We start from the raw sequence: 25,795 nt of genomic DNA, 5'->3' as shown, positions 1-25,795 counted from the left end.
GATACCAACACCTTGAATTGGCCTGGAAGCAGACTGGTACCCAGTGTAGCTTGTGCAATAGGGGTGTTATATATACCAATCTAGGGGCACCAAGGATATTTTGCTCTGCTGCATTCTGGACCAGCTGTAGCTTCTGGATACTCTTCAAGGGTAGCCCCATGTACAGCACATTGCAATAGTCTATATGGGAGATAACCAGGGCATGAGTTCGAAGGGCCTCCCGATCCAGGAAAGGGCGTAACTGGAGGAAAACAAAATATTTGTTTGGAGGGGTCCAGGAAGCAGGCCTTCTCTGCAGTAGCTCCTGCCCTGTGGAACACACTGCCCCTGGAGGTGAGGTTGGCCCCATTGCTCCTGGCCTTTCGGCGGAGTCTGAAGACTTGGCTCTGCCATCTTGCTTGGGGCGGAGAAGGGATTAGCTCCGCTTGGGGATGGCTGGCACCCTAGAGCATTCCTCACGTACATGGACTGTGTTAGATCTTGCCACTTGGATTTTATTTTTACTCCTACCTCTATAGTTATTTATTAATTGTATTTATGTTCTTATATATTGTATTTGTATTTTATATTTATTGTTTTAATCAATTACTTTTGTTGTAAGCCGCCCAGAGTCCCTCTGGTGGGAGGAGATGGGTGGTGACAAATTTGATAAATAAATAAATAAATATTCTTGGCACACTTAAATATAAGTGACCAATATGATAAACAAGTTTTCAGTTATGCACATTATATGATCATGCTTATCAAATCACTAGGACTGGCCTGCTTTTCCTAGTCGTTTATGTGTGACATTAATGACACATACAATTTGCCTCTGTGTTAAATAACTCCAAGTGTGCAGGGCAGGCAACAATAAAATATGTTTTTGATTTAAGCTGTGGGGTTATTTTTTTTAATTTGAAGGAAAAGCAGTAGATTAGGTAAGGATAAATTTTAAAAAATAAACACATACATAGCAATCTCTTTTCTTGTCTCTTGATCCAAGACTGGAAAAGAAACAGCTATTCTTCATCTAGATTGCCCTCTTTAGCATCGTCTCTCAGGAACTTGGTGTTTGCAGGGTGGCAAAGAAAGGTGCAGGCAATGAAGGATGCTGCGCTCATCACCACTGTAACTGAGTCCATCCACCTTGCTGCTGGTCACTCACTTATAGTCCCTTATAGTCTGCCTAAACAGGGCTCATTTTCACCAGTCCAGTTTCCACCCATGATCCAGTAGGACAGAAACAGAGAGTAGGTGAAGGCCCCCTGGGTACGCCAGGACCTCCTTTGGCTTCCTCCTTCCTATGTGGGTTGTCTGCCAAACCCAGTTCTTCCTGCTGCCTTCCCAAAGCTAAACGGGACACCCGAGTTGCTGAGGAAGAGGAACGGAGGAGAGCGACTAGAAAGGACCACCCCTCGCCCGGCTGTTGTGGCCAAGAAGGAGGCAAAGAAGTCACATGGAAGCCTCTGGTGCTCCTGCCACCGCTGCCTTCTCCCAGTGACACGGCGGGGGGGCGGGGGGCGAGATAATTTGGTTCACCGGGCAGGATTCAGGTCGAAGTGGGAAGGGAAGAAGTGGCTTCTCCTCTCAGGCCACATCCTAAATATTTCCCAGAGGGAAGGCGACTAAGCAAGGCAGAGGTGCCGCTCATCCTCTGGTTCCAGGGAACACCCGACCCCGGCACCAGAGAGGCTAAACAACCCAGAAGGACAAAAGCTCAGAGACGTGGGTGGGGTGGAGTACCGGGACTCGGCTTTAACTCTCTTCCACGGACTGCAAGGCGAATTAAGGGCAAAACCGCGCTCTTCGCTTCTTGACCGCCTTTGCTCGGCCGCGGTCCTCTCAGATAAATGCGGCTGCCTTAAACCGCCGGCGTTCCCGATGGGCGCTCAGCCTCACGGTCGTGTGTAGGTAGGCAGATCCCCTCAAGGTAGGAAAGGGAGGAGGCCCCCTTTAGTTTATGAGGAGGTGGAACAGAGGCAAGGCGGTGGGGAGGAGGGAAGGCGGGAGAGTTGCTGGGGACCGATGGTGGGGGGGGGGCGTTGTTGCACGTTTCCTCCGCATAGGCTGAGCAGTCCAAATCCCCCTCAGCCGGGCGGCTTGGCCGGAGCGCCGCAGCTTTTGCAGCCGGGCAGCAACAGCGCACAGAGAGAAAGCAAGGCGTCCCTGCCTATCACGAGCCTTTCCCGCTGCTGGTTGCCGCCTCCGCCGCGGGCGCCTGCCTCACCTCGCTTTCCCTCCCTCCCTGCCTCCCCAGTCGTCAGTACCACAGGACGGAGTGGGGCCGCTCAAAGGACTGGTGGACGGCAGCTGCAGAACCAGCACCGACCTCTTCTTCCTTCTGCCAAGATCGCGGCCAGAGTCCTGGGTGAGTAGTGATCAGTGGAAGAATCTGGCCTTCTCCCCCCAGTCTGGAATGAAATGGGAGACGGCAGAGTCAGGTCGGGCAGATTTGCAAAGCTGGGTTCCTGGTTAAGGAAGAAATATTAGGGGTGGGGGAGAGAAAAGCAGGTAGCCTTTTCCACCTCCGTCTCCACTTCTCACAACTCTGCCGCCCCAACCCCATCAGCAGGTGTCTAATCTTGCGAAGTTGGCAAGAGCATCTCCTACACTTTTTGTCTTTTTGTGCAGATGCAAAGCAGACAGTTTGTGGTCAAAGTGGAAGGCAGTATAGAAGCATCCATACCTTCTTTACTCCCTTTCCCTCCTTTCTTTATATTCCTCTCCAGGCTGGAGAGAGTCATGACAGCTGAAAAGGCTATCCCTATAATTAACGGCAAACCAGAAGATGCTCTGGATCCTGAAGCCTCCAGCACCAATTTGGTCCACCGCAACGATAAGAAGGTGCATGAAAGAGGCCATTGGAACAATAAAGTTGAATTTGTGCTATCTGTGGCAGGGGAAATTATTGGGTTGGGGAACGTGTGGCGATTCCCATATCTCTGCTACAAAAATGGAGGAGGTAAGATGGCATCCTGTGTAAATGCATAGCTTGCACGTGCTTTGCTCACCTGCCAAAATATTGCCATTTGATTAATGTGAGGGAAAAGGGGTTTATCATGGTAGGTTAGCATTTAGGCAACAGGAGGCTTATTCTGCAAACTGCCAAGCTGTGGAATGGAATTTAAGAGAGTTAGATATACTAACAGAAAAAAAAGCAGGTTGATAAAAGTATAGATGGATTGGGTTAGTGTAGTTGGATGTCATGCCAGACATATGCTTTTATGTCACACCAAACATAGGCTTCTGTGATCCTTTGAAACTGGGTATATTATCCCTTTAATACTCAGAAAGATGATTAATTTTTAAGTGAAGTATTTTTCCTCTTGTTGATGACAAAATTTAAAATAATTTGTTCAAGCAAAAGAGTAAGTCCATGCTTCATCAACTGCATGGTGAACAAGGATGGTATATAAAAAATGAAGGGTGTATATGTGTCAATCATTTTTCTATGATGTATATGTATATGTATATGCATATATATACACGCACATGTCAATAATTTATCTGATAAAATATTAACTTTAAAATCTTTTACAACAAACTTGAATTTTTAAAACAGGTAACTTTAGGTAAAATTAACATTTATATTTTCATTTGAAAATTTATTTCTGTAAATAGTAGTTACAGGGAAATACAGAGTTTGCTTGATGTCACACTCACAGTGCAATCTTAAGTGTTTCTGTTTTGGATAGCAAATTTTATTCTTATCTTGCCTGCTTTCAGTAAATCCCAAATTTAGAATGGAGAAAGGGTCTGTAGAACAACTAGGTTTTGTCCTAAGCAAAGACGGGATTCCACAGAGCACAGAGTTGCTCCTGAATCCATTTCAGAGTTTCAAGACACAGACATCTCAAACAAATACATTTTCCTTCAAGCATTTAAAAAAGAAAAATGACAGCCAAGGGGGGGGGAGGGTGTAACTTTTTTGTGATTGACATTTCTACCTTCCAATCACGTGAAAACTTTAGCACAGGTTTCCTTTTTAATTACAATGCTTTTATGAGGGATGGAGATTAAACTTATCAGTTGATGCCATCCAAGCAGCAAATGAAAAGCCTCAAATTGTTTCTTTCTTTAGAATAAATCTCTATCTCTGCCTTTCTCCCTTTAACATTTTACAGGTTACTTTCATAGGACCACCTCACAGATTTACACTTCTCTTGCACAAAACCTGTCTGTCTGAAGTAGGTGTCCCTTTGGATTCAGAACAAGACCTGCTAATTCCTTTCAGTTGAGAGCAAATGATTGTTATTCATTTTACCATGCAACTTAATGAAGAGATTTATGAAAGCTTAGATTGGTTTTGGACCCAAAGCGAAGTGGGTTGTATTCAAAGCTTTCTGAACAGTTTAAAAAAGGACTCTGATCTGTGGTGCATGTTTCATTTTGCAAACTGTATGGTTTTGTTTACCAAGGGCTAGCACAGGTAGCTTCAATTTTCTTAGTTTTCCTTCACAATCAATTAGTTTTCTTTAAATGCAGGTACTTAGATCTTTTCTGGATTATTAGCTATGATAGTACTCAGAGCTATAAGCATCAAGTATAGTTCTGTACAGAATTGTCTATAATTTGTGGCCATACGGTTTATAGAAAAAAATATTTTGGGTGCATTGACATTCCACGTAAATTGAATAGTCTGGTCTTGCTTTGCTTATTGAAGGCAGAGGTCAGGATACTTCTCAGAGTCTCTTGGGAGTTATCACTTTCTTGGAAAACAAATATTTACATGTCATGATTTCATTTTATTTTGTTATATGGACATTGTTGCTTGAAAGCAAGTCAGAAGCTTTATTAGTATGCATTACCGACCCTTTGAATTTTGGTAAGCATGATAAATTAAATATGTGGTCATGACATGGCAGTGTTTATAGGAGATTAGAGAATGCAAGTTTACAAACTAATATTATTTGGTATATGGTATTGTGAGCCAAGATAATATAATGCAGGAGAGAAATGGCAATAAAATCTAAATGCCATCACCTTACTTTTTTTTGCAAAAAAGAGGATAGCAGGCACTGAAAACCAAATTACAAGGAAAGAAAGAAGTATCCAAAGTACCAGTGAAAATTCTTTCTTTTGTAAAAGTTACCAGTTTTAGTAGTTTCAAGACAACATAAAGACTAGGAGTATCTTTTTTAAATGTTTGCTTGTTAAATGTTACATAAGAAACAATATAGTATTTTTTAATTTCATGTTTTCTAAGTTGTTTTATATACTCTTTTGGGCAAATTTATTCCATATGATTTTGTTTTGTAGTGATAGTTTGATAAAGGATTTTATCTGAAACATGTCAGTCTATTGCACAATAAAATGTCTTCACTTGGATATTCCATTTCTTCCCTTTGTCAAGTACAGAATTGAGCTTTAAGGCACCATCCTGCAGCTCATTCCATGGGTTTAACAAGGATGTTTAACTTTTTTTTTTTAGAGAACGTCTTTCCATGCTGTGATGAAGTGGTTGTGATAAGACATATTGTAGCCTTCCCCGACTTAGACGAAGGCCATGTTAGCTGGGAATCCTGGGAGTTGAGGTCCAACATATTTGGAGGATCCCTAGATCTGAAATGGTTGCTATAGAAATTGAGGGGAATAGCCCTAACTGCTTAAATCCTCATGCTTCCAGAGTCCATGGGACTAAAACAATTTGGGCGGTTATCCTTCACTTTTGTTTTTCTGCTGTTAATGTTGGCCCACGATTTATGTTGTTTCTGAAATGAGAAACATCAAAATGAATTTGGCCTATTTCCTTTGCTACTTTTTTTTTAAGGATGGTGTGTAGGTGTGTTTGCTTTTCTATATTGCCTTCTGTTGCTTCATAGTGGCAGAAAATCAAGATGAAGTGAGACCTTCTGTTTAATTGTTCTTATTGATGACTGCTAGTCTGTTCTTCATGCTGTTATTTTATGATGCAGAACCTGGGCAAGTCATTTTTATATTATATAGCTAACTATCTATTTTATATTAGTTGACCAACTATATTTCCCATATTTTCCAGTTTAGATGTATCAGTAAAATAAATACAAATGCAAAATTAAAGCAAATATGTTCTGTCTTACTTTTTAAACTTTGTGCCCTGTTCAGTTAAATGTATGCAGAATTGCATTTAGAATTGAATTGTGTTGTTCATAGTAGCAATATATTACTCATGTCTTTGCTATTGTTTAAATCAGGGAAAGAGTTCACTTGGAAGATTTTATTCAGGAAACTCCAGTGAACCAAATGTCTGCACTGATTTACAGGCAGCATTTGTATTTTATTCTTATATAGGTTTAGTGCTAGAATCAAGAGTGTATTTATTTTTGCTTGTTCACGTGTATATTGTAGCATCCTTTTTGAACATGGCTGATAGATCATGAAGAAATAAACAAGTATGAAAGGAAATGATATAATGTGAAATGTTCTTTTAGATAGGAAGCCCACTTTGGGTACCAAAAAAATCAACAGACTGTTGTATATTGGGACAACAGGCTGTCAGTGCAAGCAGCAGCATGCGTGTTCAGATTAATCTATATAGCCAGATTTAATCTGATTGACATCTTTGGCAGATATCTCAATCTGACTTCTAAGCCTCCTATATCCCATTAGTTTTCTATTCAGTATCATAGTTCCCCAGCTTAACTCCTGTCTAATGTGTTGGCTTACAATGACCATAACTCTCAGCCAGCACCACATCTGGCAGGATGCCAGGTGGAAAAAGATGAGTTCTATTGATTGACTGATTTAATTTGCTCACGTTTCTGTCCTGTTCCAATCAGAAAAGTGAACATTTCCAACCTGCTTACAGTAAATGGATTAAAAAAAATAACATCACAAGGAAACAACATACAGTACTGCTCCGACTACATCACAAAAAATGCACCCCACCTCAGGGGTACTGCAACAATCCATCACATCTATGAAGTAGTCCAGAAGAGCCAGATCTTCAAGCCCTTTCAGAAATGTAGCACGGAAGGAGCAGGCTTTAAAACTGAAGAAAGGTTATTCCAGAGGAGGGAGTTCATCACTGAGAAGGCTCAACCATAAGGTCCTCAAAATGACATTCCTTCTGCAGAATAACCTTTAACATGCCATTTCTCCCTGTTCAGATTGGATGGGCAGTATCTCTAAGATACTGAAACTCTAAGCATATAGGGCTTTAAAGGTGACATCCAACACCTTAAATTGCATCTTGAAGCTATCCAGCAAACAGTGCAGTTCCCAAAGCATAGGTTTCACATGGTCAGACTTAGGAGCACCCATAATGTCATGAACTGTTACATGCCGAACCAGCTGCAGCTTCTGAATGGTCTTCAGTGGCAACTTCACGCAGAGTGAATTGCAATAATCCAATTATGAATTGACAAGGATGTAAGTGACTGTCAGTGAAGCCTCTCATTCCAGACATGTTTGCAACTGGCACACAAGATGTAACTGCACAAAAGTCTTCTTGGCCACAGCCTCCACTTGTGTTTTGTGGGTTAATTCCTGTCCAGTATGTCAAGAAACCTTGTACTTACCTTTTTTGTTTTCAGCATTCAATATATTTTACAATAGGATTGAATAGGTTCTGTAATCTAGAATAGGATTAGTATGCTAACGTTAGCCCTGTGAGTTAGTCCAGACAAGATGTACAGCCAGGAGTACTAGCTCTATCTTTTCTGTAAGGTTACATCAACAGAATCATGCAAGACTGAAAGTATTTCTCCCCTCCTTTCCTTTTACTCTCAGGAAAACTAGGGAGGGTCCCTCCTAAAACACTTCCCACACCCCCTTCTTGTCTTCTCTGGACTGAGATATCTTTTACACGCCAGTTGTCCAGTCTGCCACTCTCCCTCCTCTCTCCCAAGGTCATTCCAACATACCATTACAGTTAGGCATAGGGCCTACCTATCCGAGAGGCCATTTTTTCTCCCACTGTTTCTGCCTGTCCTATAAGATCTGACACAATTGGCATAATCCTTATGGAGCCAGAAGGTGTGCTTAATCTGTAGTGGCACCTGCCCTCTGGCCCAGCATTGCCCCTGGAGATTCCAACAGCACTGACCCTGCTTTTATTCCAGCCAGCCTGGTTGCCTCCCCAGGCCTTGGACAAGGGTGGGGTCTATATATGAGATGGGATTGCTTTTGCATACTTATAATGTATGCCTACTCCGCCTGTAATGGCCATATTTTATTTTTTTAATCTTTGTTTTTTCACTGCATTGTATCCAGTTGTTGCCCAGAGTCAGGGATGAATTGGGTAGCCTTAGAAAACCAAACTATAAATAAATAAACAAATAAATATATTGAGAAATCTTGGAATAGCATGTATTAGGATATATTCAATGTAAGTTTCTCTAAAATAAAAAGTAAGCATGAAAGGAATTTGTAAATATGTATGTAAGTGTGTCTGTGTGTGTGTGCGCGCGCTTTTACTGGACAACTAAGATTGTCCAGTTGATCCAAATGTTCTGCATTGTTCTAAACAAGTGTCTTAAATCTATGGTAACTTATTAATAAAACTCACATAGATATAAATCTATGAAGCTATGGAATCAGATCAGCTTTTCAGATATACACTCTCTGGAAACAGTACTTCTCTACTAATCTACTTAAAAATTGAACCATTACTAATGCTAAAATCACTCATACCTATGTCATTTTTTACATTATAATGCAACATATTTTCAAAAATTGCACTTACGCTGTAGAATTTGAAAAATGATAATTTTGTTTGGCACAAGTTTTTAAGTTTTCAGTATAACGTATGCATTGTGGCATGCCACAGATACAAGATCTAAGCATATTTACTTAGTTTTGAAAGCAGCATAGCTATGCTAGTGAACTGTATTGTTTAATTGGAAAAATATAGAAAAATCGTTTAATGTGCATAACTTATCTTAGGGTTAACTATATAATTTATTTATTTGGTTTTCTATGCAGAATATTTCATTTTCAAGTAACTTCACTGATTTTTAGTGAAATGTTTTGTGAAACCTCATTTTAATGGACTAATGGGGAAAAGGAGTGTCCGTTATTGTGGAAATCCTAAGAATAAGCAGTGATTTATGTCCTTCACAAGATGACATAATTACACATTGATGCATTGTTTTGTTTTTGACAATTTATGTTATTTGAGTAATGATAGAAATCACAATGGAAAAGTGGTCTGCTGTGCGTCACGTCAGTTGCATTGAGTTCCAGTGAAGCAAAATTTCATTTGCCATGAAATATAAACATTCTTTGTATGATAATTGCTACTAATAAGCAGAAATCAGTTATAACCTATCACTTTATAAGCATCAATACCTGCTTTCCATGTTCTACTTTCTAATGAAAGTAGGTTGAATGCATTGTAATAAATGCTCTATAAACTCACTACAAAGAGGTCATTTTAAGTTCATTCTCATAGCATGCATAATGTATGCACCACTCCAGTGTTAAATCATATTTAAAACAGGAATTTAATGTCCATTTACAATGAGATATATTAGTTTCAATTCTGTATGGGAATGAGTCTCACAGAACTCAAGATTTATTTCTGAGTAGATTTAAATAGGATTTACTGGTAGACATTAAAATTATGTTATTTATTTCATACTCAAGATGTTTTCTAATGGATATATTACAGCTTCATTAAGTCATGCTATTAAAAAATCTTCCACATCTGAAGAAACTTTGTCGGCTCATCATATATATGGACTTAATGATTAATACCTTGCTGATTGACCTAATTTTCTGATCTGAAGTCATATCTGTTGAGCACATATTCTCTGGCATCCTGTGTTAACATTTTGGAAATATCTATAAGAGAGATAAGAGAGCCAGTTTGGTCTAGGGTTAAGGTGCTGGGCTAGAAACCAGGAGACTGTGAATTCTAGTCCTGCCTGAGGCATGAAAGCCGGCTGGGTGACCTTGGGCCGGTCACTCTCTCTCAGCCCAACCCACCTCACAGGGTTGCTGGGGAAAATAGGAAGAGGAAGGAGTATTAGGTATGTTTGCCTCCTTGAGTTATTTATAAAAATAATAAAGGTGGGATAAAAATTTAAAAATATAAATACATATAAATATATATCTTTCTAATATGAAAAGTTGTAATGTTTATATATATAAAATTAATATAATTGCATTTGAAAAATATTTTCAGTCTTGCACCTGGCTAAAGATCACTCATATGTATCTATAAGTAAATAGTAATATATAATAAAAAAAGCAAAGTAGGATTTTATTTAAAATTTAAATAAAATAAAAATGAAAATATTTAATTTTGAACCCAAAGCCAGATCTTTTATGCATTATGCATAGTAGTCTTGTGCAATGATTGCATACATGTAATTAAGTGTTTAATTTTATCTTTATAAAGAATTAGGTGTACTTAATAATATCTGTTCCATGTTTGCTTTAGGTGCCTTCCTTATACCCTATGTAGTTTTCTTTGTCTGCTGTGGAATACCTGTGTTTTTCCTGGAAACTGCTTTGGGCCAGTTTACTAGTGAAGGAGGAATTACGTGCTGGAGAAAAGTTTGCCCATTGTTTGAAGGTATGTGTTGTATTCCCTTTTCTTTGGTATATGGATGCAAGTATTTTTGTGGGTGTGTATTTGTGTACATTATGTACACACAGAAGCACTTTTATGACTATTGAAAATATTTTACAGGAAGAGTGAATTTTCAGCATTTAAAAGGGAAAGAACACTTCTAATATTGTTGCCACTAATGACAAAAAAAATTATAGTAGTACCCTAGTTATCTTTGAATGCACGATAATCTCATGAATGCTCTTTGTATTTACTTATAGCATCATCTGAGGAATAAAAAATGCAGCATAGGATCCTGAGGTATAAATTTGGACATCCCATTTTGACCAGAAACTTGCTTCTTGAGAAAGGCATTGGTTTTCAGTTTTCATTCAGTTTTCCAACCTATTTGTTGTATGGAAGATTGAAATACTGTAGTTGCCTGCCTTACAAGTGAATGTTAGTTTAAAATCATATGCCAAACCTTAAAAGGACTTGGAGAAAATGATCATTTAAACATTTAGTTACTGTATTCTTAATCTGGAATGTGCCCACTTTGCTAAACAAAAAGGACCTAAAAACTCTTTTCTGGTTTCTTTAATCTACCTAATCTCCAGTGCAAGTTTATTCTGGGGTGTTATTGTTCTCAGTCCTTGCCTTTCTTCCCAGTCTAGCCTGCAGCCTTGCGTTTCCTGATGGTCCCCCATCCAAATACTAATTAGCTTTACCCCTGCTTAGCTTTTCAAGGTCAGCTAAGTTCTGCCTCTTAGACAGCCAATTCTTTGACTGTACGTAATACAATTAGATTTTCAGAACTGAGGAAAGTCTGTATTAGAAACTAGACTATATCAAGTATGTATTGAGAGTGTTTGTTTTCTAACTCATACTTTTGCTTCCATTTATGGCTAAAGAAGTTATCTTTCCATATTTTTCAGGGATTGGATATGCCACCCAGGTTATTGAGGCACATTTGAATGTTTACTATATCATCATTTTGGCATGGGCTATCTTTTATCTATTTAACTGCTTCACAGTGGAGCTTCCCTGGGCAAGCTGTGGTCATGAGTGGAACACAGGTATTAGCACAGAAAAGTGATAGTGTGAATAATGATGATGATGATGATGATGATGATAATTTATAATTTATAATTTATTACATGTATATGGCACCCAACTCCCAGTGATTCTAGGCCGTATTTCCAAAAAATCACTGAAAAAACAGTGATATAAGTAATCATACCAAACAGTTTGTTGCTGTATGAAATCTTCATACAGCGTATAAACAAAATGTAGACACTATTAATGTTCATTTGTGATGAAATAGCATGTTATTATTTTTTTTACCACTTAAACACTTATTTTTGAAAATTGGAAGGGATATTTATATTTTTCATAGGTAGCATCACAGAATTTTATTCATTTAACACATTTTCCAATTCCTTGTGAACATTTTAAATTCTGAAAAAAATAAACTGTAGAGCAACCCTTAAAGGTAAAGGTAAAGGTAAAGGTTTCCCTTGACATTAAGTCCAGTCGTGTCCGACTCTAGGGGGCGGTGCTCATCTCCGTTTCAAAGCTGAAGAGCCGGCATTTGTCCGTAGACAGTTCCGTGGTCATGTGGCCGGCATGACTAAACGGAACGCCGTTACCTGCCCTCCGAAGCGATACCTATTAATCTACTCACAATTGCATGTTTTCGAACTGTTAGGTTGGCAGGAGCTGGGACTAGCAACGGGAGCTCATCCTGTCACGCGGATTCGAACCGCCGACCTTCCGATCGGCAAGCTCAGCAGCTCAGCAGTTTAACCTGCAGTGCCACCGCGTCTCTTAGAGCAACCCTTACATATAATAATAATAATAACAATAATTAATAATAATAATATATTAAACTTGTATGCCGCCCAACTCTCAGCAACTCTATATGGTACATGTATTCATTTTATAAATACAGTATCTAATCATTACACTAAACAAACCACTTCATGCATGGAGCATGGAGAGAAGACAAGGTCATTTTTTCTTCTAGAATCAACCTTCATTCTTAATAAGATGTTATTGTTGTAGAATCTTGTGAGATTTCTGATGCTGTGCGTGTGTGTGTGTACCTGTGTGTGTGTGGGTTATTGGGACTGCCCAGAGTTGCTGGGAGTCAGGCAGCATATCAATTAAATAAATAAGTGAAATAAATAAATAAATATAAAGTTATTACAATGCCACTTTACTTCTGCAAGAAACCTTACATGATCCTTGGCCACACTTGAATTCTCCTGTCATTTACATCTCATTTCAGATAGTCTTTTTAAAAATTATTATTTTCTGATTTAAAGCACTAATTCCATTGTGGTTTGAATCTTACAAAATTAAAAACAGTGTTTATTTTACATTATATTATATTGACTAACTACATTATTATTTTAAATAATTTAAAACTGATTAAATCTGAGTGGAATATCAGAGTATCTGAAAGAAGCAACATGAAATTAAAATGCATCGCATCTCACCTCTGTACCCATTTAATTTTATTAAGAGCTGAAATCTTCTAGCATTCTTGTATTGTTAAATAGCTTTTGAGTTTTGATCAGATCTATACTGTTTGGGTAAATTAAGAGTTTTGCATGGGCTTCAGTAATTTTTGGCATTGTTTCAGAAATCTTAGCTAATATTGACTATTGTCCAGATAGTACACATATGAAGAAAAGCTTTGATTTCCTTCTCCAATTTCTGGAATACCAGCTTTACCAGTATGACTATGGTACTTTCCCACTTAACAGATTAAAGCTTTTAGGTTGCTGCTTATAGAAGGTGATTCCCAAGCTAGTAATATGCATTGGGAATTGAATTGTAATCAGCCACTTGAATTACAAGGCATATTTTAACTTCCTAATTGTCACTTGTAACTTAAAGTGTGTGTCTACTCTTAAGAAGGGTTGAGTCTTGTATTTCAATTGGTCAAAGAGAAAATATGGAAAGAATAGAGTAATGAGAATTAGTTATTAAAACATGTGAAAGAATTCCTTTTTAAACCCTTACTTCTATAATCTAAAAAAAGATTAAGAAAAATGTTATATAATATTTTTGTTCTTTCATAGAACATTGTGTGGAATTTCAAAAACTTAATATGAGCAATTGCACTCAACAATATTTACAGAATGCTACTTCTCCGGTAATGGAATTTTGGGAGTAAGTATTATTACACTTTTATTTTAATTAATTAAGGCATTGAAAGGAAACATTTGGAAAAAATAAGAATAAGAAAATGTCAGTTTCTGTCAATGGGAGAATTTTAGTTGTAAGTTATTTTCCTGTATTCACAAAAGTGCAATCAAGGCATTTTTCCTTTTGGAATATGTATGTGTATTCACTAAGTTCCCCCTAATGTTATTATTTATTATTATGCTAAATCTCAGGGTCTCCTTTCACAACTCTGTGTGAAAACAGTTTCCAATTTTAGTACAGTATATATTTATATGGGAATATTACCCGATATACACTTAATCCCAGCCAGTTGTCACCCAGATGATTTTGTCCTGAGTTCAGAAGCTATGCAGGGAGAGCACCAAGGAATTTGGTGATGTGGGCTACACTAAGATGTTGAAATACGTCCAGGAAGAAGGCAAATGCTTTTATAGTATTGCCAAGAAAATGTCATAATTGTGTTCAAGTAATAACATACTGAACAGAAAAATAGAACCTCAGTGATAAGAAATAAAACGATTGAATACATATTTTTGGAGACAATTATTTTTAATGAGACAGTAATTAGCTGTTTACCCATAATAGTTCTTTCTTTTGATTAATTGACTGAATATGGGTAAGCTGAAAGCTTGCATAAGGATTTCTTAAATCATCATGGCTTTTGTTCTGGTAATATTTATAACCAAAGGAATAGTTATTCTTAGATAAGTATACCAACATTTGAAGAAGTGTTTGAAGCAAATCACAATTGATTTGTATCTTTAAAAGACTAAAATCTGTTTTAGGTTGAAATCTTCTTGGCACCTGGGCCATCCTTCCAAACGCCATAGGATATATTGCATCTTTTCCTCTGACTTTATAGTACTGGAAATGTCTGTTGCCTTCAGTCACAGGGGAGGGCATCTCTGACACTGGAGGAATAGGAATATGTCAGGGGAGATAGTGAATTTGCAGGTTACATAGTCTGTTAATCCTGAGACATATCTACTGTCTATGTGCTGGTAGGTATTACTCTTTTCATCCTACTGAATCAAGTGGCAGAGATGTGTAGTAAGAAAATGTAAAGGTAAAAATAGCATAAGATGCCATTGTTCTGCTGGCACAAGCTCTTGTAGGCTTGAGATAAGAAAATTCTCTCACTGTCATTTATTCCTGCAGCAGCAATAATGATTGCTGTGCTGGTGGCTTAATTATAAGATTGCACAACTGGCTGGATAGTATATCCCAGGATGTTTATCATAGGCCTTACTTGTCAGTGAACATGTTTAGACTGTTCTGCCAAGCTCTTTGGAAGCAAGATTTACGTTAGTCGCTGCTTACTTGTTTCATTAATTTAAATGGGAGTTAAACACCACAGCTAGTTTTAGGTGGACTGGATCTAATAATTTGTGATTCATTATTGACACTGTGGTCAAGTATTATCTGAGATGCTACCACCTACTTATGGATCCCAATTCTTGAATCTCAGCACAGAATGGATTTGGAAGTGTCAAAGCACTCCATTTACAGATATCATATTAGTTTTGAGGGTAGAAGTGTAGAAATGAATGAGAAATTTGAGATGCTGGTATGCAGGGGAATGCTTTAGTTACTTCATTATTTTGATTTTATTTTAAAGTAGCTAGAAAGAAGAAGCTGCTTGACATACCCTAGGTGTCTGTTTGAAAATAAAGTGTTTAATTGTATTAATTTTAAAAAGCATTTTCTACCTTTTTGCACTGAGTTCTCATTAGTTCTGTATCACTAAAAATACTGTATGCATACCTCCCAGTATGCAAATAGACTAGCCCTATAAGTTGAAATTTTGATGGGCGCACAAATAGCTTCACATGAAGTATCAAGGTTGCAATGTGTCTTATACTATTCAGTGCTGATCTTGTGAAATTAGCAGGGGATGCATTTTTGGAGATTCTCGTTTCTCTAATTTCTCATTACCTATGAGATATTGCTTTACTTTATTAATTGTAATCCTGCAATATTAGTACTCTCTTATATGTGTTTTTATTGAAGCCTTTTTGATAATTTAAGAGCTTTGTTGCATTTAGTTTTGTTTTAGTTCAAGTTGTATGCTAATTCTGAACATACTTATACTAAAGCCCTCAGTATTGCTTTTGCTTAATTTCATATTAGCCATTTAACATATTCTCTCGGTTTCTATTGCTGTTCCTTCTATGGTGAGTTAAATAAATGCTTATAAAAGTATGCTGTGATCTTTCACCATCACATTCAGATGGTTAGAAGGAGAAAACATAAGTGTTTTGTTCATGTATGCTTTATATCAGGCATTCTTTCATAGTATATTTGCATTTGACCATGAAAACCACCTTGCTGCATTTTTGTCCAATGCAATGTATAGAGTGGGGCCTTATGTGTTATTTGCTTTCAAACTATGACACTGCACAGTGTATGGGCTTTTACCTGCAAATCTTGTGGTAGGCATATTTTAGAGTAATCCATTCCTCCCTCCCTCCAAAGCTAAATATTTTCCTGGCAGTTTTTCTAGCACAGCTGTGCTTACTACCAATGGATTAATGCAATTATTACTTCTGAGATGTGTTAACTTGTTTTCCCTGAATAGCTACAACTTGATCTCAAATGTCTTTATTAGCCATGTGTTCTAGATATTCCATCTCCTGGAATAAGAACTGTAATTATTCAGCCCTATCATAATATTTGGGCAATGATTCTAGTAAAAGACAATAATTATGCTAAGCTAATTTCCTTGTTGTCTGGACAATTTATTTGCTCTAAATCACTATCCTGTGAAATCTAGATAACTGAACCATTTGGTGGGTCCAGAACTGTGTCCAAAGACCAAGGATTTGTGTGCATGGGCTACAATGACCTTTTCTTAAAATGATTAATGAGAAACGCTATCTTCAATTTCAGCAAATGTTAAACAACTTATCTGGGATGCCCCTGCTTCTCCCATCAGTCGTACTATAATCAGTATAATTTTCAAAGCAAAGGAATTATGGTACCATATGTATATAAAGAAGAGTTCAGTAGAATATAGACCTTTGTACTGAGATGACCCCCTCTCCTCCTTAAAGAGGAAGTTCTCTGAAGTTTTAATGCCAGAAAGGCAGCTATTAGCTACCTATAATTCTTTAATATTGCCCTTGTTAGTGGAATGCTGTGCTATTTCCAGAAATATATTCATACTTAGAAGAGCATATTCTTTGAAGGATTCATGGCTTGCAGAAATGAAAATAATTAGAAGTTCAATTGAATAATATAAAAATAGTTCATTTAAGTAGCTTCTCTTAGCTGAACAGAATTTTCTTTTTCATTATCTTAACATCTTATGAATTTCTGATGTGTGGATTAATATTTGCAGTAGTGATATTAAAAACTAATTTTCATTTGAACTCTGGTTCAGTAAGAGAAAAGGGAAATAGAAATTTAAAATGGGCAGAAGAGTTGATGTTGGTATTGGACGTCTTTAGCTGAAGAGGCATACTTTGGAACTAATCTAAATATGAGAGGACAGTTTTACAGTAGAATGAGTGAATTTGTGCCTGGTGATCATCAGAACAATATTTATGTCTGATATCATATGGGACTACAATTGAAAAGTTGCTGGAGACTTACAGTTGCCTATATGAGACTGCCTCTCCATTTCATTATAAGTGAGTCGATCCACAAATATTGTAAAGCTAGTTTTCTAAACTTGAAACTGTGAAGGAACAACAAAGGATATATTACTCTGACTTCTAGCTTTGTTTGTCATATAGTGCTTTTATCATAAAGAATTGCTAAACGTTTTCTAATAACTGTCCACATTAGTTGTAAGTGAAACCAAAAACTTGAAAATGAGTAAGAACTCCAGTTTCAGTTGCAAGTAAGGTCCTACATTTCTGTAAAAATGGTGCCTGCAGAAAGTGTGATGTGGCTGTTTCATTCAGGAAAGTGACTATAAATTCTGTCCCACACGGGCAACAGTTCTCTTGTGACCAATTAAAAATAATGGGCAGAAATAAATAGTGTAAACTGACATTGTGTGAAGCCAGCACAAATTGAATCAGTAAGTTCCTAAGGCAGGATTTGCCTGTGTAAATCATTTGCCTACACTTCCTCCCTTTTTCATATAGTTCAAAAAAGCTACATTTTGTTATAATTATGTTACGACTTCCTTCTGGCAGGTGAGAGCAGCCAGCCTCCTATAACACTGGTCCTGTGGGTACTGCATCAGTTGCCACTAGGTTTCCAGGTACATTTCAAAGTTCTGGTCCTGGATTATAAAGCTCTGTGTGGCTGGCACTGAGGTCTCTGCAGAACAGCCTATTTCAAGGAGAGCCAACCCTTGATACAGTGTGTTGAGGGTCACCTTGTCTGAGATCCAGGGAGGGACAGCGGGGAGGGTTTCTCACAACGTGCTCCATTTCTGTGGAACACTTCACTTATTTGGATGTCACTTTCCCTGGTGGTTTTTAGAAAGGCAATCCCAGCAAAAACTTGTTTTGACGAGTATTTGGTTCTGAATGTTACTGAGTTGGATGCCAAGAGGTGTTTTGTGCTGAGGCTGAGAAACACTATTTGAAGTCCATACACAGCAATTTACATATGTTATAATAACTAAATATTTTAAATAGCCATTTCCAGGTGCTCTTTAGCATTCCATGCTTTCTTGAATGTAACAGTGTTACTCGATGAGGATCTGAGGATGTCTGAGGGAAGCATGACGTCCTAGAAAAATGAGCAGGTGATGTTTTGTGAAAATTTGGGAGCCACATAATGGGCACAGAGTTCTATTAATTACACAATGAATAAGACCACTGAATATAATGTTCACCATCTACACTGAAATGCCTCTAGGTCATGCCTATAATATTATGAAGGATCAAAATTATGCATTGCTGTAACCTAGATATGCTTAATAAGTAAATGTTTAAAGCAATAAAGGGGGTCTTCTATCAAGTGAGAGGGTGCAGTTGAGGATACCCACTGATCTAATTTCTTCTAAATGGCTCTGCTTTAAGTCTTTTACCATGATCTAGAAATACAGCTTACTGCCTCTTAGAAAAGAATTTGGATAAACAAAGGTGACATGGTGATGAACTTATCTCCGCCTCAATAGCTCCTTTTGTTAGTTAGGTAGCAACTTAGAACTCAACTTAAAAAAGACCTTTTTGAGGAGGTGGCATATTCTTTATGCTTTCAAGTAAAGCCTAGTCAGAAGAAACTTTGTTTTTCTTTTTGGTCAAAGGAATAAGCCTATATTCTATAAAAGGAAAAGTTTAAGAAAAAAATCTTGAAGTCAAAAAGTGTTTTTCCTGCACCATTCAGGGTGCAAATAACTGCAAGAGACATGCTGGCACTAATCCCACAATCCTATAAAAAGTCATTAACAAGTTTAGGCCTGATCTTGTCACACTTAGCTCTCACACACTCATTCACTTCCTCTCTGGACTAGGTCTTCCGCTGTGTTCAGTTTGAAGAACAGTGTCATGTGCCAGATTCGTCGGATTGTGTTCAGTTCACAGAAGGTCGTGTGAAAATATTTTTTTCATTTGGATATGCCCAAGTTTTTTCTCTGAGGCTTTGCCTAATTTTATTTGGAAAGATTGAACAGGGCTAAGCAATCTTCTTTTTACTACTGTGCAGGATTTTGATGTATAAAGACATTAATTGAGCAGATTTCAAATAGAACTTTCCATCATCTCTTCCAACAATGGGCTCTAAAAATGATGGTTTACAAAAAAATGTTATTCCAAACATTTACTGTCTTTCCAAATAATTTGGGAAAAAATATTTTGTAAGACATTTAATGCAAGCATTTTAATCTGGACAGCATATACTGAAATCATTTGATTATTTGGAATTTCTTAAATATTTTTCTTTTTGCATTTCTGTGTTATTTCTGCTTTATACTCCTAAATGATACATATATATCAGCCATAATAATATGAAAGTATTATACATTATAGCATGTTAAAATGTTTAAAATTATAAGCCTTCAAAAATCTAAAATGTTATAATTAACATTTATTACTGTTTGCAACTAGACAAAATGAAAATGGAGGGAAGTGCTTAGAAGTTATGAAATCCTTCCTTCCTTCCTTCCTTCCTTCCTTCCTTCCTTCCTTCCTTCCTTCCTTCCTTCCTTCCTTCCTTCCTTCCTTCCTTCCTTCTCTTTTATCTCCATGATCTCAGAAGTTCATGGAAGTTCTTTATATTGTTTTGGACAGTGCAGAGATTTACTAAATTCATAAAAGTAAAACTTTCAGCCAGTTTCATGGTTGGTGTGGCAACAATCAGTTCTATTTCTGTTTAAGCTGGTGTCTGTATTTGGAGTTTGCAGTCATATGGGTAACATTTCCATCATGGTAGCATAAGATGCATTATGCTTTTGATATAGAGGAGATTCTGATATGAGGGATTGCCCTGCTCTGGAAATTGTACTTAAAATACAACAGAATCTTCTCCCAGAGTGACAGAAATCAAAGTAATTGAATACCTCAAATGGTTTTACTGTATAATATATTTTAATATAATGCTGGATCTTGATTATTTTAATTGGAATCAAATATAATAATGTCTATTCAAAGCTAATTTATAATTTAAACTAGATTATTTAGTAGGACAGATATTTAAAAATAAAGCTTTGTTTAACACTTCTCTAAAAATGATTGCTGCCTTGAACATTGCTCCCTCCAGCTACTTCACTTCTAACAAATTTGACCAACTAATCTATTATTCTAACTCTCTCTAGCTGGACTTGCAGATTGGTTCAGGGCCAGAATTACTATTAGGTGTTTTAGGTAGAAGATGCTGCAGCTGTGGGAGATAGGCAGCAAGTCGCAATCTCCAAGTTCTTCTCTATTAGAGTAGTATGTCCTATACTTGTCCTCCAACCCTAGTGTTGAAGTAAGGTTCAAATACCAGCCTAAAGGTTTTATTGTCCTTCAGGTTGGTGCTTGAATGCTGTATGTCAGAATCTATTTTGTGAGGATTCATCACAAAATAGGTCTTTTTCATTAGCTTGAGCTCAGCTTCTTTTTGCTGACAGAACTGGTTTCAGTTCTCTTACAGAGCTGTTATGAAGTGCTTCTGCTTCCTGCACACTTCCTCTGTCTCAGACTTCTTCAGTTTTTACCTTCCGTGATTTTTGTTGTTTGCCTCAGATGCCTCAAAAACAAGATACAATAGGAGAATGATGCTAACATGGAAACCAGACCCTAAAACAAACCCAGATGTTTACTTTGCCCCCACATTTACACCAACAGCACCATCACAGGCCCCAACAAGTACACACACAACATTAGAGGCCCCTTCACATACTCTCCTCTAGTGTGTTGCATGCCATCGTTTACCAGCAAGGCCCCTCTGGATTTTACGTAGGACAAATGGAACAAACTGTGTGCAAAAGAATTAATGGAGAGACAAATTTGACATCAGGGCTCAAGAGAAGGACAAAAGTATTACCAGAGCATTTCAGCCACCCAGGACATTCTATGGCAGACCTCAAAGTGACTGTTTTAGAAAAAGAAGGAGAGAGATTTTAACACCACCATTGAACAAGAGATTGCTGAATTCACATGCCTCAAAAGATTTAAGTAATTACAATTGTCAATTATTAATTGATAAGGTACTTCTAATCTGTCTAACATGTAACGTGCATCTGTAGAACCATCCTGTCTTCCTGTCCTTATATTTTGTGATTCTATGACTTAATTCTCAGTAAAAAAGAAAACAGATGCCAGTGCTATCCATGCATTTATATTTCAATTAATTGTAAGTTGCAGAGAACAGCATCAGTTTCAGAGAGCAGTATCAATTACCTTTTATGACAACTTATTTTCACAGTTTTCTTATTTTCCTGATACAACATGGGGTACAACCCTAGCCAGAAGAATGCCAGTAGTGTAAGATAGACATGTGTGAATCATGTTGAAAGAGTCTTTTACTCTCACAAAGTCTTAGATGAAGCATTTTTTCCAAGTGACCCCATAAATGTTGGATGTAACAACAGGGATAACATAACCCATGCCTCTCTTTTATTGCCTTTCCTCCCGTAATATGTATAACAGTAAGGAACTATTTGTTGGAAAATTAAACTTTCAGAAGTGTAGATATTTGAAATCAACAATTTAGGTATTCTAAAGGAAAAGTCCTTATTTCATATACAATTTGAGTTATAACTCCTGCCCAGGAGGAAATAGCTAAATCAAATTTCTTCCTAGATTTCTAGATTATTTTTAATGGGGCAGCAACTGCTTCCCTCCTGGGTTTATTTTTAAAAAAATACACAGTGTAAAAAATAAGCCAAGAGTTTCTTCTGTAGAAACTATATATGTCAATAATTGCTCTGACCAGTCATTTACTGACTCAACCCACTAATAAGTGGTAACCCAAGGTACTTAACTTTCTGTGTTCCTGCTCCTTGTTATGTATCAAACTACTTTGAAAATTATGCGAGTTTCTTGTGATGGAAGTGCTGGATTGACATTTCTTTTTTTTTCTTTTCTTTTTTGGCTTAATATTATTCAACTTTGAATGCTGTGTATATAGGTTTCAACTCAGAAGAAATGCATTAATACTTTGCTTTAGCTGAATTTGTTATGTGACAATCTCAATTTTCCTTTTCTGAGTTATCCGCATTTTTCCTGGAGCCAGTAAGTCAAAGAGGTGCCTGTAATTGCAATCTTATAAATAAAAATGCTACTCCTGCTAGTGTGATTGTTGTGTTTGATTTCTGACTTGTATAATGGTATTATACAAATGTTTTGAGATAAGTAAATACAAATTTTGGCAAGGATAATACCTTCTAGTGTACTCTTTAATTCTGATTGGTCCTGGATCTATGTTCTGAACTGATGTTGATGATTGCATATCGTTTTATCTTTTGAGAGCTGATCAACATTTCAACTTCTTGTTGTGTCAACTGAATGCCTGTTTATTTGTTAGAATTCTGAAAGTTGCTCTAGCTTGGCTAGTGCATTGGTAATTCCAGTTGTTTGTTCAAGTTCATATTTCTGGTATGATAAGTTTTCAAGAAGGAAAAAGGCAACCTAGTGTATAACGATTTACTGGTAAGTTCTAGTACATCTACATCTTTCCTTTTGTGTAATATAAAATTGAACAACACTTTTCAACAATATAGAACCAGAAAGCAAACACCAATTACAACCAGAAATTCATGCTCGGAAGTTTTTTTTTTTCTCCTGTGCCATGTTTGGAAATAAATGAAGTTGTGCTTTATCTGTGAATTTTATTTATTTATTTATGATTGGATAGTCATGGGTAGTTTACAGAACTACTAAAAAAGTTTAAATTGTTTTAAAATGTTAGATGGTACAAGAATAAATCACAAGAAAAAATATATTGAATTATATTTTACATTACTAGTGAAACAAACATGAATTCTTAAGTTTTTATATGAACAATCTAAAACTATATATTTGCCTCAGCAGGATGTAGAAGGCACAATGACCTTAACAGCACCTCAGTTTTGAATATTATTATCAATTATTGACAGGGAAGCCATAGACTCCTTCATTAAGAGATATATTACAGCTCTATGCATTTTTTAAATCATAGCATTCTTTTTATCATGCTCAAGAGGAAGCTGTGCAAGGAAATTTCTTCTCATGTGATTAAGTGGCCATCCAAGATGGAATTCATGCAGTTTGAATGAAATGATATGCATAACTCCATTTTCTTTGCCTAGACAGTACTTTTTACTTACATAATATTTCATGGTGCACATTAATGGTTAATAATAATAATAATAATAATAATAATAATAATAATATATTAATAGTAAGACCATGTTTAATCAGATGCCATTGTCATAAGGATTTGGTATAGGCTTTAATTTTTGTCACCTCTTTGGAGACCCAAAGGTAGATGGGCTTCTTAGCCACAGTGAAAGGAATAATGCAATTTCTGGTAGTACGGATCTGAAGTAAAGAGCAAAGGGCTGCTTGTGTGGTTGAGGAAGTAATCATCACACCCTGTTTGTGTTTGTAAAGGGGCTTTTTTATTGCAATCTGAACTTGAAAGCATCTGAAATACTAATACCATGGTAAAATTAAGGGTTGAAACATTGAATTATTGTCTTCTGCTGTAGGTATAGATTCTCTGCCCAGCTAGAAAATGCATTAAATTTATTAGGTATAGGATTCCCTTTTAGGATATTTTGATATTAAAAGGAATGCCAAATTTGGAAATGTTTCTAGCCATGACTTGTTTTTGTTTGGTTTGAAATGTGTGAATAGTGTCTGAGGAGATTCAAGAAAAGATGCTGTCAGTTGTGCATACAATTTTAATTGTACGTTTCAGAAGAGTATTTATAATGGACAATGAAGATATCCAAGTGGTAGATAGCTTCTGCATTTTTGGATCAACTATCAATAGTAAAGGAACAAGCAGTCAGAAAATATGCTGCAGACTAGCACTTGGTAGAGCAGCCATAAAAGACTTTGAAAAGCTATTCAAATGCCATGATGGGTCTATACTACAAAGATCAGAATAGTGCAAGCCACAGTGTTCTCTATGACACTTTATGGAAGTGAAAGCTGGACTTTGAAGAAGGATAGAAAGAATATTGACACTTTTGAGTTTTGGTGTTGAAGAAGACTCCTGAGAATATCATGGACAGTCAAGATAACAAACTGACAGATCATTGAACAAATCAACCCAGAGTTCTCACTTGGGGCACAAATGCCCAGGCTCAACGTATCATCCTATGGACACATTATGTGAAGACCCAGCTCTCTGGAGAAGGTTCTAATTCTGGGAAAGGTAGAAAGAGAAGAAAAGGATGACCAATAGCTAGGTGGATGGACTCAGTTACAGTGGTGATGAGTGCACCATTGGAAGACCTGAAGGACCAGGTTAGGGACAGATTGTCATGCAGAAAATCTGTCTACGTGATTGCTCAGAATCAACACTGACTTGATGCACATAATCAATAGAGTATTCAGAAATACTGGACCAGTTGCATTTTTGGATACCTTATTGTCAATCTTATTTGTGATAGCAGAGGAAAGAAATGTTAGAAGTAAGATGTCTAAGAATACTGATTCGTTTTGCAATTCTATTTACAGTGTTGATATATTTTAATTTAAAGCCACTGTACTGAAGTTGCTCCCTATCAACCCCTCTATCCTCCCAGGATATTGTTATTTCACCTTGCCTGTTCTCCCCGCCCCCACCCCCTGCAAACACTAGATTAAATCCCCATATCCTCTTAAGTTTCTAAGGATACCTCCATGATGTATATGTAAAAGCTCCAGCCACATTCCTGAAAGTAGATTATGCTTCTTATTTCTTTTTTCAAATTAAAATAATCTTTTAAAAAGTAGGACATTGAATTTGGTGGGCGCTAATATAGTGTCCTTAGCACATTTGTGTCCATGGGCATTACGCTCAACACATTAGATTGATGAACCAGTTCCAGCTAATTCTGGGTCTTTAGCTCATCAGCCTTTTCTTCTGGAATCCATCCCACTCTTTGGCCCTTAGTTATTTTCAGCAGTGGAAATGGAAGGTCCTGAGAAAATATGAAAGTGTTTCCTCTACCAAATATTATGGTGGCTAACAGTTGAGCAATGAAGAAGAGAATACACTGTTGCAGAGTCTGATCGCTTAGCTGAATGTATCTCAGCTGAATGTGAAACGTATACAAGTTTGAACTATTTCTTCAAGGCTTTAACAAGCCTTGTTTGAAGATCCAATAAGAAGGGATGTTCCAGGTCATTCTCTTGGTTTATCATTTGTGTTTCTTTTTCAATCAGTTTCTTTTGTGTAGCCAGTAAAGCATCCTCTTCTAAATCGTTCTCTTGGCCTGTCATTTGTAGTTCCACTTTTGGTACTTTCTCTGCCTTGTCAGATAAAATCTGTTCCACATCTGTCATTCCTTCATTAACGTATTTTGGACATAGTCTGTTCATAGAAGCAGACCTCATGACTGACAGTGTTGATATTGTAGTTACTAATTTCTGGCTCCATTCTTCAAACCACTCCTTTGGTGTTTCTGGTGTTATAACATTTTGTGTCATTTTGTAAGTCCCAGTATAAACTGCCATCATGAACAGGCTTGTACTTTTTTTTCCCCTTCCGCTCAGAATCTTTAGTCCCCTCTACTGTCCAGTTTCTAAAATTATAAAGTAACTTATCTTTGTTATGACTTGC

The 25,795-nt window shown here is 37.0% G+C and overlaps 1 protein-coding gene across 1 annotated transcript in view; it reads left to right on the top strand.

Annotated features, from left to right (window-relative positions):
• Window positions 1–2,100: 2,100 nt before the first annotated feature.
• SLC6A11 (solute carrier family 6 member 11) overlaps window positions 2,101–25,795 on the top strand; it is a 102,373-nt gene continuing 78,678 nt past the window's right edge. The window contains exons 1-5 of the mRNA XM_063291851.1: window positions 2,101–2,350; window positions 2,712–2,944; window positions 10,349–10,483; window positions 11,395–11,535; window positions 13,549–13,639. Coding sequence (XP_063147921.1) covers window positions 2,725–2,944; window positions 10,349–10,483; window positions 11,395–11,535; window positions 13,549–13,639 — 587 coding nt within the window. The 5' untranslated portion in view covers window positions 2,101–2,350; window positions 2,712–2,724. The remainder of the gene's footprint in view (window positions 2,351–2,711; window positions 2,945–10,348; window positions 10,484–11,394; window positions 11,536–13,548; window positions 13,640–25,795) is intronic.

The sequence above is a fragment of the Candoia aspera genome, chromosome 2, assembly GCF_035149785.1.
Source record: "Candoia aspera isolate rCanAsp1 chromosome 2, rCanAsp1.hap2, whole genome shotgun sequence".
In the NCBI taxonomy this organism is placed as follows: domain Eukaryota; kingdom Metazoa; phylum Chordata; class Lepidosauria; order Squamata; family Boidae; genus Candoia; species Candoia aspera.
This window is presented reverse-complemented; position numbering and strand designations above follow the sequence as displayed.